At 36.8% G+C, this 15,715-nt stretch overlaps 1 protein-coding gene across 1 annotated transcript in view; it reads right to left on the bottom strand.

Annotated features, from left to right (window-relative positions):
* The window catches only part of COL19A1 (collagen type XIX alpha 1 chain), a 325,236-nt gene that overhangs the window by 131,069 nt on the left and 178,452 nt on the right, over positions 1 to 15,715 (bottom strand). Inside the window, exon 15 of the mRNA XM_044253886.1 lies at positions 12,088 to 12,141. Coding sequence (XP_044109821.1) covers positions 12,088 to 12,141 — 54 coding nt within the window. The remainder of the gene's footprint in view (positions 1 to 12,087; positions 12,142 to 15,715) is intronic.

Here is a 15,715-nt window from a genome sequence, read left to right as displayed (position 1 = left end):
TCTGAATGTGATTGTATACCATCTCTCTTTATACCTCGGCTTCTGAAAAGAAAAGTCCAATAGTTGCCAAGAATTTAGAAATAAGAGTACTGTATCATCTACTTATATTCTAAAAAGATAAATTTCCAACTTTTCTTAGAATTGTTGCATCATTCCATTGTGTATATATACCACATCTTCTTGATCCATTCATCTGTTGATGGACATCTAGGTACACAATGGAATACTATGCAGCCATCAAAGGAAACGAAATCTTGCCATTTGCGACAACATGGATGGAACTAGAGCGTATCATGCTTAGCGAAATAAGTCAAGCGGAGAAAGACAAATATCATATGATCTCCCTGATATGAGGAAGTGGTGATGCAACATGGGGGCTTAAGTGGGTAGGAGAAGAATCCATGAAACAAGATGGGATAGGGAGGGAGACAAACCATAAGTGACTCTTAATCTCACGAAACAAACTGTGGGTTGCTGGGGGGAGGGGGGTTGGGAGAAGGGGGGGTAGGGTTATGGACATTGGGGAGGGTATGTGCTTTGGGGTAAATTGGAAGGGGAGATGAACCATGAGAGACTATGGACTCTGAAAAACAATCTGAGGGGTTTGAAGTGGCGGGGGGGGGTGGGAGGTTGGGGTACCAGGTGGTGGGTATTATAGAGGGCACAGCTTGCATGGAGCACTGGGTGTGGTGAAAAAATAATGAATACTGTTTTTCTGAAAATAAATAAATTGGAAAAAATAAAAAAAAATAAATAAAAAAAATAAAATATACTGTGGGAAAAAAAAAAAAGAATTGTTGCATCACATTTATTTTTCAATGGCCCTCCTCTCCCCTGAAAATTGAAATATAACATATTGCAAAGCTGAGGTGCTATAAAATTAAACTTGCTTTCAGAATTCTGTGCTACCACCCAAGGTAACTCAAAATAAGAAGTTTTACAAAGTCGAGGTCTTGTATTGTTTATTAGAAACATAATGCTGCCTTTTGAAGCCAGTAGGCCATAAAAATGTTTCATGTTCCAAATGTTTTGCATTTCTGAAAACTTATATGTCTATATTTCCCAAACTGATTAATAGCTTGTAATTCATTCTTGGCTTTGGCAGCTACCTACGTATACACTCACTGTGTACCAAATGGATGAATAACTTTGTACTTGACATTTCCAGTGGTAAATGTACCAAATAGCTACTAACGTGTTCAGTGAGATGTTCTGAGTAACGATACTGAGGCAGGAATATTAGCATACTGTCACATCAGTGGAAAGTGCCTTCTCGTTTTCCATTCTCTTTAAGTGTTCCTCTGACTAAGTAGTTAATATTTATAAGATTCTTTCATAGAACACCTGTCACCAGACTGCATTCAAAGTGCTCCTGGCTTAATCTCGTAACATACCTAGGGCTAAACTGTGATGAAACAGATAAATTTAGATTAGAATCTAGAATGGTTTGCCTGAAGTCACAAGTTAATCCAATCACACAGCTGGAGAAAGAACTGACTCCCACCCCCCCCTTCCCCACTGGCCCGCCCATGCTTGTTCCCCACTGTGGTGCAGGGTAAGCCGGGCAGGCACACAGAAGGCGCACGCTTTACAATGTGTGGACACTGCAAAAGGACCAACTGTACTTATCTACATTTGTCCCTTATAATGTGTGGTCTTCAGGAGAAAAATGAGGGGCTTTGGTCAAATTCTCAATATTCTCCATTTTAAAAAACAAGAAAATCTGGGTTTTAGAATGGAACCACCAAACAGACAGTAAGGGGTTCCTATGATACATGATAGCTAAAGAGATGACTAGCCTGAAGCCTTAAAGAACTGTTGAATGCTTCTGGAACTCAGTTTCATTATTTGGGGGACTGGAATGACACTGTTCTTCCCTTTTGACTCTAAAATCTGACAACTGGATGTGTCTAAAATGGGCTCCTAGGCCCCTCCTCTGAGGGAGCTCGGTGCCTGCCTGGGCCTCGGGGACTACATGTCCCTGGTCCAAAGGGGGCCCGGTAAGAAGATATGCTTCTCCCCCAGCAGAGGCCAGTTCCTGGGTCTAGTCACATAAATAAGTAAGCCATCCGAGCCAGCATTCTATTTGAAAAATATGAAAACACTTCCCTTTATTAATCCAAATAACAGAGAGCTGATAAAGCTATTCTGTTACAATACAAATGGTGTCATCTGACCCTTTATTTCAATGAGTAAGGACTTCAGCTCCTTGTAGTATAAGGACCCATGTAAGTATTACTGGAATAAAACCGCTGGTTACTATCGCTTTTTCTTGTTACAGCCTTCCCAGGGCACTGTGCATCTTCTACTTCAAGGACACCACAGAGACTCACTAATGAGAGTGAAGTTCACCACACCGGACCACAGGCATGCCGCTATTAACTAGCTGTGATATTTATCGGAGCGGTGGCCTGTTCTCATAAAGTCTCGGCTACATCTCATCTTTCTTCACCTGATCCTAATAAGACTGAGCTAGAAGTTGCTAGAAGTTGCCTCCAATGTCTTCCTGCTCCCTTCCCTTTCCTACCGGTTCGAGTGTGAGGCAACAGTAGAGGACTCTTGCCTTGCTGCACAACCACTGCTTTGTGAACGTTCATTTGACATGAACATGTTATTAGCCTCTCTCCCTTCTTCTTGCCTCACTCTATTGCTTCAATAACTGAATTTGATGCTGCTCTGGTGGACACCAAGTTAGAGGAAGCAGGAGCATATGGGCGGCAGGACACTAGGAGAAAACTGCGAGGTTTTTCAGAAAAATGTTCAGATAAAACAGACTGATGTCATTCCTTGAACTTCCTTTCCAAAGTCTCTGAAATTCTGATTCTGTATCTTGAGAATCATCTAACTGAAAATATTTTAAAAATCTCACAAACATTAAATCATGCCTTATTATATGTGATAAGTCACATGCTTAATAATGAATCATATGTTATTGGGACTTCATCAGTTAGGACAAGCAGAGGAAATTAATATGGAAAGTAATGAATGATATACACTTTTGCTCTGGGAAATGTATCATAAAATAAAAGTAAGAAGATTACTATGCTTTATTTACATTCTATACTGATTTCTCACTTAATTTCTGAAATAGGGTATAAAATGATGAAAGCATATAGATGACTTCATATTTACTTATTTATATACACTTATAATACCCAAAGCACATAAAAATGACTGAATAAAGTCAGAATACAAATTGCATGTGAGATATATAATGATACAGACACATAAGGTTTGAAGGTTTTATATTCCTAGTAGAAATGGTACTTTATACAAAAGGAACATAAATGCAAAATAAACCATTATATGATTTTTTTATGTATACAAATTGTGGTATTTTTTTTTCTCCCAAAGTGGCTATTTTAACTCAGTAAAAGTTGTCTCAATTATATAATACTGACCTTTTATAAGTGTTAATTTTAATAGTCTTAAAGGTAAACTGGGGATAACTAGGTAATTCCAAATGGTAAATGAGTTTCTAGAAAGACAGCAAATAAAGACAAAGACAGCAGTATCAGGTATCAAAACAATAGTGAAGGCTCCCCAGTCTGCTATGGACCTCTGCAAATAGAAGTGCAGGGAGAAATGTAAATTTGATCATTTTTATCCTCTGAGTTTAATGTTTGGTTTTGTACATTCAAGTAAGATGTTGTGAGAAACTTGCTTCGCCCTTGGAACTTGAATAGGGTACACAATTTCCCAGATACCCATCTAGAAATATCATCCAGGATCAAAGATGGTATTTCTTGGAAACTCTTAAGATAATCCTTAACGAGAAATCCTTAGAAAATTTCACAGGAAGTAAATGGAAAAAGATGTCCTCTGTATGCGAGGAAGTTTAAAACATGTGCAATAAACATGAACCATTATTTGTAGAATGCAGAACCTCTAAGATGTTATTTATAAGGTGTATACTTACATATTTATATATGGATTGAAGCAAAAAAAAAAACATGCTTTTTTCCTTGTTTATGTTCCACCTGGAACCAGAGTTAAAACTATTATTTAAAAAAACTTGATGGGGGGGCGCCTGGGTGGCTCAGTTGGTTAGGTCTCTGTCTTCGGCTTGGGTCATGATCTCAGGATCCTGCAATCAAGTACCACAACAGGCTCTTTGCTCAGCTCTCTCTGCTTCTTCTACCTCTCTCTCTGTGCACTCTCTCTCTCTCTCTCAAGTAAATTAATAAAATCTTAAAAAAAAATTGTTGACTTTTCCCTTTCAGCAATACAAATTCTTGGTACAAGGATACAAGTAATAGCGTTAGTGAGTGAGCAGAATTATGGATACACTCACTGTGCATTTTAAAGGTCAGTGTCAGTTTTAATAATACAGAAAGTTAAGAAGTCTCATCTTCATGTGCAACTAGCCAAATTACTTCATGAAGCTGAAAATTCATCATTATTCATCCTTTTCTCTATAAGGCTCCCCTTAAAATTCAAGCCAATGTAAAATAATTTAATCCCAGCTACAGACAATTGTTAGTGGTTTCTACCAGGCCCTAAATTCATTTCATTGGAACAATGAGGTCATTCTATGGCTCTGAAATTAGCACTGTGGAATAAGCTATCCTAAAAAAAAAAGATGTTTTTTTAATCATAAAATTTCTAAATTTCTGTTCAACTTCAAAATTACAATCAAGCAAAAAAAAAAAAAAAAAAAAAAGCAAGAATGAGGTGTTATCTCGGTCCAACCAAACAAATTTGCATTTGGGGCAGTAACTAGCTGACTCACCAGCAAAATGTTTTTTTTTCAGAGACCTAGAGTGATTTCTTTAAAAAGCCCATGGTCGTTTTATGCCAGCCTTAATACCACTCAGACATACACTTAATGTGATGAAAAAGGAAAATTCCAAGGTCACATTAAAATAGTAATTTTTTTGTATTTTGGGAAAGTCTATTATGAATATTACGAAACCCGGTAAGGAATCTATATCTTAGAGGGAATTTTATAAAAATTCCAGTTCTTTTGAGCTATTTCAGATAAACTTCTATGAACATGCTCAGCTGTCTGAAATACTCCACTTTTCACTAAGATACTTTTATAGGTTCCCATCCAGCTCCTGTCCTTACCCCTCCGATAGATTCCCTATTGCTGTCTCTCCTTCCTCAAAATTCACCCCCTAATTTACACCTTTCTTACAATTTTCCTTTCTAATGTTCTCTCAATTATTCAACTAAATTTGTCTTTCAGCTGGAACCCGTTCTAGCCACCTCTTCCTTTATTCAACATCTTTCCTCTGACTTTATTCCAAATTTTAATCCTGTTCAATCCTCTGTACATCCTGAAACACTCTTCTGTTGGCTTCTTGGCTCTTCAGTGTCCTGGTCCCTATTCTGGCCCTTCTCTGACCTCATCATGGGCTGAACATCCTCTTGGCTCCCATGCTGTTCTCCCTTACTTCTCTCTGATATACTCCATCTGTGTCTTAGGGTCAACGCTAAACATAAGTTGAATTTTAAGAATTGTGTTAAGCTATAAAGGATGTGAGACTTAAAACTGTGCCAGCCAAATGTTTTACCTATAGAACTTTAAAAAGATAACAAAGTAAAAGAAATTATATATACATACACATAATATACATATGTGTATGTATATGTATGTGTGTGTGTGTGTATTTGACATATATGACAGAATCAAAGAAGAAAATCAGGACATTAAGAAAAAAAACCTATAAATCTTAGATACATATTGCCAAAAAACATTGTTGAGGTTAAGAGAAGCTTTTAAGTATGAGAAGCATACTATAATGTATTTTATTAAATGAACACTTTATAATCCAAGATTTAGCCACTTAGAAGACAGTGAAAAGAATAATCAACTAATATAAATTTGAAACAGAAATTCGGTGTGGTTCTTGTAGAAAAATAGTGTTCTTATTGGGCTTATAGAAAACTGTACACAAAGGGCCAAAGAGAAAAAGGAAAAGCATTTATCATTCAGAATCTGTATGTTTTAATAAAAATAACAATAGTAATAGTAACATGTTTCTATGTTTGATGTTGTTCAAAGTATGTTTACATGTGACTCTAAGTTTGTTTTTTTGTTTTTGTGACACTTCTGTTTGAAACTAACCATAATTTTGAGATATTGGTTTAACAGAAGCTATTATCTATTTAACCATTGAGGAAAATGAAGAAATCAATGATTTATTTAAAATTAAATGTTCTCCTTTTGGGGTGGCTCAGTGGGTTAAGCCTCTGCCTTCAGCTCAGGTCATTGTCTCAGGTCCTGGGATCGACCCTGCATCAGGCCCTGTGCTCAGCAGGAAACCTGCTTCCCCCACCTCCATGCCTGCCTCTCTGCCTCCTTGTGATCCCTGTCAAATAAATAAATAAATAAATAAATAAATAAATCTTTAAAAAAAAAAAAAGTTCTGCTTTCATTAAAGACATTTATGCCCAGAAGCGAGGTGTATAAGACTTTCCACATATTTTATATGTCATTTCGATTAACTTAATGATAGTCAATCAATTCCTTATCAGTCAAACACCTGTAATCAAAATATAAGAGTTTTGTGACAATGTGTCAATAAAAAATAATTTTAAATTCATAGACTTTTCTTTTGTCTCCTATTGCATGCTTTAGTGAAATGGAAAAATTATTGATCTTAGCTTGCAGTATGTGTGTATGTATACACACACATATACATACAAATACATTAATATGTCTAAAAGAGCTGAGTGCTACCTAACTCTTGAGCAGAGAAGAAATGGTGGCAATAAGATGGACCTAACTACAAATATGTAAGGATGCTCATTTCTTAAATTAATTTGCTTTCCTATTCAATAGCTTATGAAGCAGAATATATCATGGATTGTATTTGGAAATAATAATTTGTAAATGTGGATAATGTCAATAATACCTGTTCCAGCTTCTTTCTTCAATAAATATGGCACTTGTGAAAGGAGGTAGTGATAATGACAAGCCATGACTAACGGTATAAAATTCTTTTACAGTCTTTAGTTTCCAACACTGTAACTCTTGATAGAGGATAAAATGAAAGTAATATTATTGAGACTATGCATATTTATAAATGGAGTAAATTTGCATAAAGTAGAGGTTGAACTTTATAATTTGAATACATTCCTCCATAATTATCATGAAGAATACATAAGTTTAATTTATTCTTTAGCCCACCTTCCTCTGAAATGCAAGCTTTGAGAGGGTACAATTTCAATTTGAAGCACTATTATTTTTATAAAGCCTCATTTGAATATTTTTTTCATTTCAGCTAGTCTCTGACAAGGACTCTCATAATTATCTTACAAGCCAAATTAAGAAATGTGGGTGGGAAGGAGGTAGAGTTTAATATATTTGTACATGATTTAATTATTCATGCCACAAGAACATCAGTGGTAATCAAGATGGCAGCCTTTGCTCGTGTTATGTGAAATTGTCAGTTTCTATTCTGTTCAGGATTTATTAAAGATTTACACGAAGACTTAGAGGATAGGCTTATCAAATTTTAAGGTGACATAAAGCTGGGAGCTGTTTTAGTGGAAAAGCAAACTAACAGAATGATATTAGGGACTAAAATCCAGAAGACGAAATTTAACAGTGACAAGGATCAGTTCCTTCTCTGTGATTCAAAAAAGGCAACTGTGCAACAGGATGGATGAACATCTGACTTGGCAGAAGTTTTTGTTAAAATAAAAGAGAGAGAACATCAAATTGACTACATGTTATACAAGTCAAAAGTGTGATATCATTGTGCACTTAAAAATTTGTTAAAGAAATTTATTAAGAGGTAGATTTCACGTCAAATATTCTTAACACACACACACACACACACACACACAACTCTGCCATAGGAGGGTTAATTCAGATATAATGCCCTCAATCTAGCCTCACCCACCTAGCTTTACAATTTTCACCTCAAACCACCTACAAAGTATAAGTTTTGGGGAATTGAAACTAAAAATCTGTTTTTTATTATTATGTTTTTCTATTTTGAGAATACAGTTGACTTAAACTGTATATATTTAAGGTATACAACTTGATGATCTGATACACACTGTGAACTACTCATCATGATCAAGCTAATTAGTATACCCATGACCTCATACATAATTACCCTTTTCCCTTTTTTTGTGGTGAAAAAACACTTAAGGTCTACCCTTTTAGTAAATTTCAAGTATACAATATTAATTATAATCTCATTGTTGTATATTACATCTCCAGAACTTATTTATCTTGAATATCTAAGTCTTTGTACACTTTGACCAACATCTCCCCAACCTCCTCATCTTGGCCCCTGGTAACCACCATTCTACCCTCTGTTTCTATGAATTTGACTTTTTTTTTTTTAAAGATTTTATTATTTATCTGACAGAGAGAGATCATAGGCAGGCAGAGAGGCAGGCAGAGAGAGGAGGAAGCAGGCTCCCTGCTGAGCAGAGAGCTCCATGCGGGGCTGGATCCCAGGACCCTGGGATCATGACCTGAGCCGAAGGCAGCGGCTTAACCCACTGAGCCACCCAGGTGCCCCTGAATTTGACATTTTTGGATGTAGACATATAAATGAGAACATGCAGTATTTGTCTTTCTGTGTCTGGCTTCATTCATGAGCATTATGTCCTCCATGTTCATCCATGTTCTCACAAATGGCAGGATTTCCTTCTTTTTTAAGACTGAATAATACTTTATTGTGTGCATTTGTGTGTGTTTGTGGTAATCACATTTACTTTATTGATTCATCTGTCAATACACATTTAAGTTGTTTGCATATCATGAGAATGCAGATATTTCCTTGAAATGCTCATTTCATTTCCTTTGGGAATATACCCATAAGTGAAATTGCTGGGTCATAAGGTAGTTCTATTGTAATTTTTTGAGAAAGCTCCATGCTCTTTTCCACAGTGGCTGCACCAATTTATCTTCCCACTAAGAGTGCACCAGGGTTCCCTTTTCCTCCTGTCCTCACCAACACTTGTTACCTTTTGTCTTTTTGATAACAGTGATTCTAATAGGTATGAGGTAACATCTCATTATGGCTTTGATTTGCATTCCCTAATGATTAGTGTTGTTTAGTACCTGTTGGCTATTTGTAGATCTTCTTCTGAGAAATGTCTATTCAGGTTTTTTGCCCATTTTTAAACTGGATAACTAGGAGTTTGCTATTGAGTTTTTTACATGAGTTACTTATACATTCTGGATATTAACTAGGAGGTATATTTATACTCAGTTTCCAGGAAAGTAGAGTTATTAGAAGGAAAATGTCCTCTGGATGCAGAACATAAAAATTAATTCAGAAATATGGTCCTAGATGCAATTAGATATCTTGGCTATCATTGGGAGAAAACAGAAGAAGAAGCCTGGAAAGTAACTTCACAAGGTCTTTTCATCTGGTCCTCTGCCCCCAGTGAGTTAATTGCTTAAGACAGACTCAAAAGCCTTGGGGCACCTGGGTGGCTCAGTTGTGTTTTGTTTTTTTTTTTTTAATTAAAATTATTTATTTTCAGCATAACAGTATTCATTATTTTTTCACCACACCCAGTGCTCCATGCAATCTGTGCCCTCTATAATACCCACCACCTGGTACCCCAACCTCCCACCCCCCCCCACCACTTCAGACCCCTCAGATTGTTTTTCAGAGTCCATAGTCTCTCATGATCCACCTCCCCTTCCAATTTCCCCCAACTCCCTTCTCCTCTCTAACTCTCATGTCCTCCATGCCATTTGTTATGCTCCACAAATAAGTGAAACCATTCAGTTGTTAATTGTCTATTGATGGCTCAGGTCATAATCCCAAGGTGCTAGGATGAGCCCCTCAACGGGCTTCTTGCTCAGTGTGGAAGCCTGCTTCTCCCTCCCCTACTCCCCTTGCTTGTGTTCCCTCTCTCCCTCTCTCCTCTCTCTGTCAAATAAATAAGTAAAATCTTAGGGCGCCTGGGTGGCTCAGTGGGTTAAAGCCTCTGCCTTCGGCTCAGGTCATGATCTCGGGGTCCTGGGATCAAGTCCCGCATTAGGCTCTCTGCTCAGCAGGGAGCCTGCTTCCTCCTCTCTCTCTCTCTGCCTGCCTCTGCCTACCTGTGATCTTGCTCTGTCAAATAAATAAATAAAATCTTTAAAAAAAAAAAAAAAAAAAGTAAAATCTTAAAAAAAAAAAAAAAAGACTCAAAAGCCTAAATCTAGATTAGTAATTTTCTATTTTTCTCCCTGACACTACTTAAACTTTGATCAAGTGGATTAATGAACTCCTGAATAAAGGGGCTGGGGAGCCAAATGGGAAACTACAGTTGTACATTACAGGCATTGGGAACAGAACTCAGATAGGACTGCTTTATAAATAATTTTAAAGTATCAGCAACGTTCCACTTATTGGCAATGTGTCCTCTCCAAGTTGCTTAAAAACCTCAGTTTCTAAATAAGGATGATAGTATTACATATCTCACAGAGCTATTGTGAGAAATAAACAAAATGAAATAATAATGTGAAGCATTTAGCACATGATAGGAAGCTCATAAATCTTAGCTGTTATTCACAAACTTTTACTTTCCTTTTTTTTTTTTTTTAAGATTTTTTATTTATTTGACAGAGAGAGATACAGTGAGAGAGGGAACACAAACAGGGGGCATGGGAGAGGGAGAAGCAGCAGGCTTCCCACCCAGCAGGGCTCGATCCCAGGACTCTGGGATCATGATCTGAGTAGAAGGCAGATGCTTAACAACTGAGCCATCCAGGTGCCCTCCTTTTACTTTCTTAACCATCAAAACTTATTAAGCCCTTTTGTATTACTAAACTAGCTATCTGTAATAAAAAGTAAACATAGAATATTTAGTGTTTAATTTTGATTTTTTATCCAAATCAAATCTTAATTGTACTACCAAAAAATTAAAAAAAAAACAAAGATAAAAGTTGCTGTAGTAGAAAAAGTTAGTTTAAAAAAATACACAGAAGCATATCAGCTCAATCTTAAGCTCTAATAGAAGTATATTTTCTATAGTACAAGGGCATACTTGCCACATTTTTCTCTGCCCTAAATAATATCACACATGTTCAGTCCCATTCCTGATACAGCCAGAAAGTCCATGAGTACTTTCTAGCATGTCAGGAGTCAGAAATCCATATAAGAGAATTAAGAGAAATGAGATTTTAACCTAAGAAAAGGTAAACTTTGGTAAAATATACCACTGGTTCCCAAATACTTGAAGGATTTTGATATATTTGAGGCAAAAGACTTATTTGCCAGAGGAAAAACTGGGAATAATAAACAAAAATGACTAAAAAAGAGATTTGGGGTTAATATCGTAGGACAGTAAAAGAGAACATGGGATTTAGAATCAGAAGCCCCATATTCAAGTTCTGGCTCTTCTTTTTATTAGCTCTTGGACTTTAGGCAAATCACCTAAACCCTGAATCATACAATCTTTATCTATCAGGTAACAAAAGCTGATAACAATAATCATATGAGCAAGCACATAAAGTGTTTCAAGACATTAAAATGATTTGAAAATAGTAATAAAATAAATAAATAAAATCTTTAAAAAAAAAAAAAATAAGCCAAAAGAATGGAGTGACCCACTGCTGTTGAAGTGAAGCTTACCCATTATCACTGCAGGGGTTCCCTTTCCTGGGGAAAGCTAAGACTAACTATTGCAACTACAATTTATTCACCTACTACATATTTTATCTCAAAGGCAGCAAACTGCAGTGAAAGAAGCATTACCAAGCATCACTAATGTCAATAATTTAATTCAACTAAAGACTGTAGTTAATATCCACAATCTTTACAGAATTCATGTACAGGCAGGAACTCCACAAAGATACTCATCAACTTAACTCTGCAAAGATCAGCTTAACTCAAAACCCCAAAATAAGACCAATGTGCCCAAGATCAAATTACGGTTAGTTCATTTCGCCTAAACTGCATCTCTACATTCGTGCTGCCAATCTTGAAAGTTCATAGAGAACTTTCTGGATTGCAAAAGCTCTGTCAAAATCTCAACTCCAATTTCAGGCTTTGTATCATTAACCCTCTCCTCATGCCCATCTGGTTGTGTATTTGGGGTTTATTTTTCATTAATGTTCATAAATAAGTAAGCCCTTAGATAGTAATGCCTGCCAGTTGTTCCAAGTTTACTTACCCTTTGACCTTCTTTTCCAGGTGGACCCTGTGGGCCTTGTATCCCCACGGAACCCTGCGGGGGGGTGGAAAGGATACTTGTTAATAGACTGTTTCAAGTACATCTGCCTCTTGAGGAATGTTGTGAAAAGTAATACCTACTTTATTGATTCAACAAAACTTTTAGAGTGATCTGAGCTCTTCCAAAGTTAAACTCTGTAATATATTGATGATAAATTGTCCCTCTGTGACTGGTTTGTCTTTGGAGCTAACTCCAGAAAAGAAAAAAAAAAAGTGATTCTAAACCAGGTGTGAGGCCAGTGTTCACTTCCAGACTCCAGACTTCCTTTCTGACTCTCCTATGGTCAGAACTATGTTTTACCAAACTACTATAAATAAGTAGTAACAATATTTGCAAACAAGAAAAAAAAAAAAAAGGAAGATTCTTTCTGTAAATGAACTCTACAAATACAGCCACATTTTTGGTTGAGAGTGGCTCTTCTAAAAACCCACTAAGAAAACACATGATTATGATGTTGGCTTCAATATATGTCTTCTCATAACATTTAATTGTTAATACCATAGACATTATTTAATACTTTCTCACAACAACATTATCAAGAGGCAGGGAAAAAATAAGCATTTTTTTTTCCAGATTATAAAAAAGGCCCAGGAAATTCCAGGTGCTGTTAATCTGTAAGTCAAGTCTCCTGATTGTCACAGTTACTTTTATACAGGACTTCTTACTCAAAATAAAACTCAAAATGATGGCATATTTAAAAAAAAAATTGTCAGTATTTATTGTCTCTCTGAAAGTTCCTTCTTAGTTCTCCTGATGCTTTCTCCTTCCTTATTCAACATTTTAAACTCGGGTGTTTAGGCTCATTTTCTTCTCAGTCCTCATTCTCTTGCCATGATCTAATATACTGTGGACTTTGAATATTCTAGGCCAGTGATTCGAAGATTTCCAGTGTAGATACCCAACCAACTGCAGGAGATACTTACTCCTCTAGAGCATCTGAAACTTAGCACGTTAAACACTGACTTGGGACCCTCTCCTCCCAAACTGAATCCTCTTCCAGCATTCTCCAACTCAGTCAATTCACACAATATCCTGTTAGTGCTCATGCCAGAAATTTAGAACTCATCCCCCATACTTTCTGTTCTCAAATCTCTCTTTCACATCCAGTTACCTAGTTTGGTTGGTCCATCTCCAAAGTATATTTGGAACCATCTATTTCTTTTCATTCCTAAGGCTCCAATCATTACTTTTTGCTTGCTCATCTGCTTCCTACTTGAACCAGACACCAACCCCTCGATTCTCCACATCATGCCAAACTGATCGTAAGAAAACTCAGCCTGATCACAATTCTGGACTTCAAGCTATGTTACAAAGCTGTAATAATCAAGACAGTATGATACTAGCCAAAACAAAACAAAACAAAACAAAAACCAAAAAACTAAAAACAAAAAACAACCACAAAAAACCGGACACTGGTCAATCGAACAGGACAGAGAACCCAGAAATGGACCCTCAACTCTATGGTCAACTAATCTTTGACAAAGCAGGAAAGATTATCCACTGGAAAAAAGAGAGTCTCTTCAACAAACAGTGTTGGGAAAATTGGACAGTCACATGCAGAAGAATGAAACTGGACCTCTTATTCCAGACACAAAAATAAATTCAAAATGGATGGAAGACCTCAATGTGAGATAAGAATACATCAAAATCCTACAGAAGAACACAGGCAGCAACCTCTTTGATCTTGGCCACAGCAACCAGTTACCAGACACGTCTTCAGAGGCAAAGGAAACAAAAGCAAAAATGAACTATCAGGACTTCATCAAGATAAAAACTTCTGCACAGCAAAGGAAACAATCAACAAAACTAAAAAGTAAGCTACAGAATGGAAGAAGATATTTGCAAATGACCTATCAGACAAAATGCTGCTACCCAAAATCTATAAAGAACTTATCAAACTCAACACCCCAAACCCAAAAACTCCAGTCAAGAAATGGGCATTGACAGGAATGAACATTTCTCTAAAGAAGAAATACAAATGACAGATGTGTGAGAAAATGTTAAAAATCACTTATCATCGGGGAAATACAAAAAGCACAAAGAGATACCACTTCATGCCAGCCAGAATGGCTAAAATGAACAGCTCAGGAAACAATAGATGTTGGCAAGGATGCAGAGAGAGAAGAGCCATCTTACACTACTGGTGGGAATGCAAACTGGTATAGGTGCTACAGAAAACAGTATGGAGGGTCCTCAAAAAATTAAAAACAGAGCTACATTATGACACAGCAATTGCACCAGTAGGTATTTATAAAGAAAATACAAACATAGTGATTTAAAGGGGCACCTGCACCCCCAATGTTTATAGCAGCAATGTCCACAACGGCCAAAATATGGAAAGAGCCCAGTTGTCCATTGACTGATGAGTGGGTAAAGATGTGGTATATATATAAATACACACACACACACACACGAATATTACTCAGTCATCAAAAGGAATGAAATCTTTGCTATTTGCAACAATGTGGATGGAACTAGAGTATATTATGCCAAGTGAAATCAGTCTGAGAAAGACAAATACCATGATTTCACTCATATGTGGAATTTAAAGAAAAAAATAAACATACAGGAAGGGAAGATGAAATAAGATAAAAACAAATAGGGAGGCAAACTATTAAAAGATTCTTTTTTTTTTAAGATTTTATTTATTTATTTGACAGACACAGATCTTAAGTAGATACACGGGCACAGATCTCAAGTAGGCAGAGAGGCAGGCAGAGAGAGAGAGGAGGAAGCAGGTTCCCTGCCAAGCAGAGAGCCCGATGCGGGCCTCGATCCCAGGACTCTGGGATCATGACCTGAGGCTTTAACTCACTGAGCCACCCAGGTGCCCCATTAAGAGATTCTTAACTGTAAAGAACAATGTGAGGGTTGCTGGAGGTGGGTGGCTGGGGAATGGGGTAACTGGGCGATGGGCATTAAGGAGGGCATGTTACATAATGAGTACTGGGTATTATATGCAATTGATGAATCACTAAATTTTACCCCTGAAACTAATAATATACTATATGTTAACTAACTTGAATTTAAATAAATTAAATTTATTAAATAAAACTAAATAAATTTTAAATAAAATTAAATTTAAAATTTAAAAAAAAAAAGGAAGAAAACGCAGCCTGACCTTCCCTGACTTTTCAGAGGAAGGGATGAAGTTTATTAGTCTTTTTTTTTTTTTTTTAGATTTTATTTCTTTATCTGACAGACAGAGATCACAAGTAGGCAGAGAAGCAGGCAGAAAGAGAGGAGGAAGCAGGCTCCTTGCTGAGCAGAGAGCCCGATGTGGGGCTCAACTGGAGGACCCTTGGATCATGACCTGAGCTGAAGGCAGAGGCTTTAATCCCACTGAGCCACCCAGGTGCCCTGAAGTTTATCAGTCTTTTTTTTTTTTTTTTCCAATTTATTTATTTTCAGAAAAACAGTATTCATTATTTTTTCACCACACCCAGTGCTCCATGCAAGCTGTGCCCTCTATAATACCCACCACCTGGTACCCCAACCTCCCACCCCCCCGCCACTTCAAACCCCTCAGATTGTTTTTCAGAGTCCATAGTCTCTCATGGTTCATCTC

This window comes from Neovison vison, chromosome 1, assembly GCF_020171115.1.
Source record: "Neovison vison isolate M4711 chromosome 1, ASM_NN_V1, whole genome shotgun sequence".
Lineage (NCBI taxonomy): Eukaryota > Metazoa > Chordata > Mammalia > Carnivora > Mustelidae > Neogale > Neogale vison.
This window is presented reverse-complemented; position numbering and strand designations above follow the sequence as displayed.